This window comes from Gopherus evgoodei, chromosome 1 (genome assembly GCF_007399415.2).
Source record: "Gopherus evgoodei ecotype Sinaloan lineage chromosome 1, rGopEvg1_v1.p, whole genome shotgun sequence".
NCBI classification, from domain to species: Eukaryota; Metazoa; Chordata; order Testudines; family Testudinidae; genus Gopherus; species Gopherus evgoodei.
This window is the reverse complement of record NC_044322.1, coordinates 97,627,364-97,633,749: the sequence shown is the minus strand read 5'-3', so window position 1 is coordinate 97,633,749 and position 6,386 is coordinate 97,627,364. Positions and strand designations below refer to the sequence as shown.

Below are 6,386 nucleotides of genomic sequence, written 5' to 3'. Positions count from 1 at the left end.
AACCTGCGGACGCGGCAGGTAAACAAACCGGCCCAGCCCATCAGGGTGCTTACCATGTGCCAAAAGGTTGCCAATCCCTGATTTAGTGCTTAACTAGAGGATTAAAGGTATCTTGCGTTTTTGCTTTAAACAGGTATTATTTGTCTAATGTTAAAAATATTTTGGCAATGATGAGTGAGAGTGATATAGATTGCTCTTTGGGACATACTCTTTTGCAGTGAAAATATGTTAGTTATGCAGTTCATTTTCCATAAAATATGGGAAAAATTATAGCCACATTGCCATTAAAATAATATATTACTTTAGCATATTTTACAAGGCAGAATCAAGGATGATGATACAAACTGGAAATACTTTCTGGCCTCTTTGTGTCTGGCCTCACTGAAAAAATATCCAATATGGGGAAAAATTTAAATAATTAATGAACTTCTTCACACCAAAATCCAGAGAATCCCACATCCAGAAAGTAATACTCTTTGCCAGGTGAACTGTCACTCGTGTCTCCAACAGACAGTCCTGGAAAAGATGGAGACACAGTCCGCTTAATGGAAGTTAGTCTTAAAAACAAGTGAAAGTAACCATTTTTAAAGTCAAGGACAGTGAAGGCTGCATAAAACAAAATCGGATGCCACCAACACATAAAGTGATTTTTTAAAGTGCTGAGCTGGCATTAAAGTCAATGGGAACTGCTGGGTGCTGCTCAACACTTTTGAAAATCAGGCCAATTATTTAGGTGCCTAAATAAGGACTTAGTAGCACAACGTTAGGCTCTCATTTTGAAAATCTTGGCTCTGGTGCATTCAAGAACTTGATCAGCTTCCCTGGTGAAGGATAGTGAATCCCTGAGACTTAATTTAGAAATGGTCAAGAAGCAAGTCAGAGCCATAAACATTAATGTTGATCGATTTCCAGAAACATAGAAGCCCACAATGTAACATCTAGTATTTGAAAAATGGCTCTGAAATGTACTCAGCCTGGAGGCATGTGATAGAGCTTTCTGGCAGGGACGTTGCTTCCAAATGTACAGCAAGAAAAATCAATTGAATTCAAGTCAGAAAAGAACACTTGCCTTCCAGGGATTAGAGGGTAGACAGGAATAAGATCCTCAGAGCTGTCAGAAGAAAAAGATTTTATTATGCTCAGAGAGTCCATCAACTCCCAGATATGTCTCCATAATGTACGCTAAAAAGTATGAACATTTCTCTCTCATTTAAAGAAGTGAATGTTGAGGATTTGCTTCTGGCAATGACCAAGGCCCTGTAAAAATGGGAAAAATACATGCTTGAGGATTCAATACTCCCTGCAAGATTCTTAGATAGAATAATACAGAGGAGGAGTTGACCCAGTAATTAACCATGCAGAAGAATGTGTTAAAATGTGCTTAGTGGGATTGACATTACTTGTTTCTTTGTTGATTGAGCGCTGGCAAGGCCACCAATATTACATATTGAAGTGAAGCCTAATCATTTTCACCCATGAAGGTACCACTGTGGTCCAGGAAATTCTGCCAATTTATCTCATGGAGTTTTCCTCAGAACCTCCTCTCAAATGAGAAGGTTTAGGGACTCCACAGGAGATGCAATAATGGTAGCCTCTCAGGCTTGCAGCTCCCTGGGATCCATAAAGAAGGGAATCCCCATATGGTTGCATAGCAGTAGTCACAGAGAAGACTCAGCAATGTTATGGTGTCTCCAGCAGAGTGGTCAGCAGACAACAAGGCTACAGAGAGTGACTTACTGGTCCTGTGCTCCATCCCCCACTTGCACCCACTGGTTATATACTGGAATTATTTTACCTGTTAGCCTTTTGAATTTGAAAGCTAAGGCCTCCTTTCAGTGCCTGTAGAATTCAGAGAGTTACACTTCTTTTTTTGTTCTTTTTTCTTCCAATTTAGGTCAAAATATCACAAACACAAATACATATGCTTAAAAGAATAATAATTGCTGGAGATATGGTATAGCAAATAACACAGTGCTGCAGGTGTTCTGAAAACATCAACATGTAAAAATATTCAGGGATAATATTAGGGACAGATGTAATCTTTAGCATGGATACCTTGATATCCTCTTATGTTTCTCTTTGTTTGAATTGCATAAGCAACATTTTTGTTAATTTCAGAAATAGCATGTAAGGGTATGTATCCTGAAATGATCATTAAAACAGTTTTTGGTATATTTTATATTTCTTTATTTTTATAAGGAAAAAATATATCCATGATTTTCATGTGTTGATTTTCCTTACTTTCCATATTCATTTTATCTGTGTAGCATAATTATTCTATTTGTCAAAATAAGAGATTAAATCTTTTAAAAATAAACTTGCACAAAGTACTGACAAGTATATTTTCAATCAGTGCTAAAACGTAAAGAGTATCCATAGGGTCCTTTGTTTTCAGGTTTTATTTTATTTAATTTTTCCCAGGAATGTATCAGTGTTTATGACTATGACAACAAAAACAGGTGAAAGTCAGGGCAAAAAACTATTAATAATTTTTCTGGGTAAATATCAGCATTTATTCTGGTGGACAGAAAGACGAGGGGGAAGTATTCAGTAGATTAATGCTTTGAATTCTGTTCACCAATGTGGTTTGCTGAAGAAGTAAAACAGAATTCAAAACACAGTGCCACTTCTGAGTTTAAGAATACAGTATGTCTCTAATCCTCAAATAAAACTTTTCATTTCAATAAACAGTTTACAGTTGTAGACTTAAAACCTATAAATATTTACATTTAATAATTGGGACACACCATTTGCAGCGCATACACTCAACTTCGTCCTTTTCTTCTGTTTTTTTTAAACTTTCAAATAAGTCCTTGTGTTCTGAAATGTATTCTTCTCATTTTATTGAGTCAAATCTTTAAACTAGGGGTTATTCGCTAACAGCTTGAAATGTGTACATGGTGGGTGTGAGATTCCTCAGTACATTCAGATGCACATGCACTTCAGAGCTTGTGTGCCTGTATTTTTATTGTGTGTATCTTCTAGACCAGGGGTTCTCAAACTTCATTGCACCACGACCCCCTTCTGACAACAAAATTACTTCACGACCACAGGATGGGGGACCAAAGCCTGAACCCACCCAAGCACCACTACCCCGAGTAGGGAGGCCAAAAACCATGCTTTGACGCTCTGGGCAAGCGGGCCAAAACTGAAGCTCAAGGACTTCAGCCCCAGGTAGGGGGCCTGCAACCTGAGCCCTGCGGCCCACGGCTGAAGCCCTCAGGCTTTGGCTTCGGCCCTGGGCAGTGGGGCTTGGGCTTTGGCCTTGGGCCCCAGTGAGTCTAAGCCAGCCCTAGTGACCCCATTCAAAGGGGGTCCCGACCAATAGTTTATGAACCGCTGTTCTAGACCAGTGGTTCTCAACCTGCAGCTCATGGGCCACTTGCGGCCCAATCAGCCCACAGCTGTGGCCCATGTGATATCCTCAGGGCCGTGTAGGAAGTATATATTTTGTGTGGATGAGGCATACATAACACATAGAGAGCTGCATATGTGACCCGCAATAGTAATTAGGTTGAGAACCATTATTCTAGACTAATATATAGCTTTACTTCAATAGGCAGCTTTGCATCTACACACAGACTAATGTATTATCATAATACATATCTCATGCAGTGTATTGTATTTTCCTAATAAAACAAGTTATTTTTATATATTTGAATTATATAAAAGTAGAGTTAAAATTAAAAAAAGAATATTTTTGTAAAATCCAGGAATTTTTCACTAAAAATTGTTTTAAACTGAAAAAGAAGGGGCTTAGGTATCCAGCACTGTTGTTGTCAGTACACTGTGTACAAGTTTATGTGCACACGGTGAACTATGGACTACATGCTACTCAAGTAAGCAGAAATAACATTTCCTTTCATAATGACAATCTGGTATAGTTTTGTTTAGTTTGCAAACCAGGATTTCAAAGTACACATCCCTGATGTACTTGAGCTTTATCTTCAAGATACTGAACTTTTAACATAATATGTGCTGACGTCCATTACATTTTCACACGAAGATTTTTTTATCAGCCATGGCATGAACCCCGTGTCTATCAGCAAAACTCACTTTGGAAAAACATGCTTCAGAGGCCTTCAGAAACCACTCTGGGTCCTGAGCATCAAGGCATCCAGTCCATCAAAGAATTTAAACATTTCCCACTGATTTCAGTGAGACTACTCACATGTTTAAAGTTAGTAACATGCTTACATGCTTTGCTGAATCAGACCCTAGTGCTCAATATCTTGAAGAATCTACAGGATCAAGCTGAATGGCATTTGTCTTTATCTTGTCTCTACTTCTTACTTTTGCTCTGTCTGTAAAGCAAGCTGTAAAGGTAGCACACCCAGAGCTTAATTTGAAGCAGATCACTGCTTTGGGGCTGTTTGATAGTTTAGTGTCACCTGGATTAGTGATGATTTTATGGTCTGAACAAGTTTTACAGTATGTGCGATACTGCCTTGCATTGTTCATGATTATCCTTCTTTTGAGCTACGTATGAATCTCGGGACTCCTACATTCTTGTGTATTTCTTAGCTTCCCTCATCTTGCTAGTAAAATTTAAATATTAGTACTTGTTCCCTACTGGCTGAAAGCATATTTTAAAGATTTTTTTCAGTCTGTACAAAATATCATAATTTTCTTCTTTAGAACTTGTTTTCAATTTCATATTCCTTTGCAGTGGACTAAATATCCAAACAATGATGCCAAATGTGAATCTGTGCCAATTACAGAAGTATTTCACTTCTCTCTATTAAACAGATAAGTGAAAGGCAACCAAACTTCAAACACTAGGATGATCTGAAGTAAATTCAAATATTGTGGATAGTTTCCTATGTAAATACATTAAAACACCAAAGCATATAGACTGCAGCATGGCAATTATTATGCAGAGCTGGTTTTTACAATGAGACTTTCTACAAATATTAAACAATAAATGTGTGTTTCTATAGTTTGTATTTAATAGAGTGGTAGCTTTAGTTCGCTTAATTTTTTTCTTTTCTATTTTTTTAAATTTCTTATTCCTTTTACTGCCTGTAATTATATTTTCAAAACCCTTCCTTGCTCAAGTTTTTGTATACAGTTAATGCCTCTTAATTGATACATAAAGTAAATGTCTTAGAGTTTACCAATTATGATATGGGACTGAAAATAAATATAACTTCCAAGCTGCAATTGCTCTACTATAGATACACAATACAAAAACAATTTCATTTAAGTTTGAAACAATTGTTTCAGAGTATAAAAAGCCACACATAGAGGTCTGAAAGTTTACTTACCTTGTACATATATTTTATCTGTAAAAATGCTTATAGCTAATGAATACTGCCAAGTTTATACTGAATTATTTACAGTTTAAATTAATTAAGAATATTTTTCTTATTAAGAGTATTGTGTTTATTATTAAGCTGAGATTATTGTGTTTTCCATTGTCTTGGTAAGAAATGTTATTTCCTAGTTTACATAAATTTGTTTCTCTCTTTTTCTAATAGAGAAAAATAAGAAGGAAAGAAAATATGGGGTTAGTATTTATTTTTTTAACTCTGAAAAGTGTTTGATTGTTATACTCAAGTAATGTTCCCATTGTTCCTAACATAGTACATAGTCATGCTGAGCCAAAATCTCTGCTGAATGGACATAACCCCAGCTGAAGTCAACTGAGTTGTGCCCATTTACATCAGCAGAAAATTTGATTCACTGCCTTAGAGCCTGATACAATGTCTGTTGAGGTCAATGGGAGTCTTTTGACTTACTTCAGTGGGCATCAGATCAGGCCTTTAGAAAGACTCCCAGCCACTGCATACACCTAAATGTGAGCAAAGAAGAGTAGGGTGGTCTGTGGAGAGTCATAGTACCTGACACTGTGTCACATTTGTTTCAGTTAAAGTGAGAATGTTTCAGCGAGAGAAAGTTTAGTTTATCAGCATGTGAAAAGAAGACTTATGTATTTATATACTTCATACTGTTTGTAACCAAGTCTGACACACCTTAGAGATTTGGCTTTTTTCATGTTCAAACTGACCTAAATCCGCTTCCTTGCAACACTTCTTGAAAAAGAGTATCCCAACCTCCCCTGGCCAGACAGCTTGTGCAGACCGTTATTGCTATCCTGATTCCATTCTACTGAGATCAGAGCTCACTTTCTTTCTTTCTGAAGCTCCCAGCAGTATCTAATTGCAATTTACTTTAAAAACTCAATATCTAATTCAGTTATCAAAAAAGTAAAGTGTTTTGGCCTAGAATAAAAAATAAAGAGAAAATCCTGAAATAAAAATGAAGCAGAATATAAACACAGCAAATACCTTCACTACAAAAAGTGTAGCTGCCAATACATAGTTATGCGATGTAGTTAAGCAGGATGAGAGCGTTACATATTAGGAAGACCTTTGTTTATCTGA

The 6,386-nt window shown here is 36.7% G+C and overlaps 1 protein-coding gene across 1 annotated transcript in view; it reads left to right on the top strand.

Annotated features, from left to right (window-relative positions):
- Positions 1-2,580: 2,580 nt before the first annotated feature.
- Positions 2,581-6,386, top strand: part of SLC15A1 (solute carrier family 15 member 1) — a 44,271-nt gene continuing 40,465 nt past the window's right edge. The window contains 3 exon segments of the mRNA XM_030545589.1: positions 2,581-2,646; positions 4,670-4,723; positions 5,483-5,509. Coding sequence (XP_030401449.1) covers positions 2,581-2,646; positions 4,670-4,723; positions 5,483-5,509 — 147 coding nt within the window.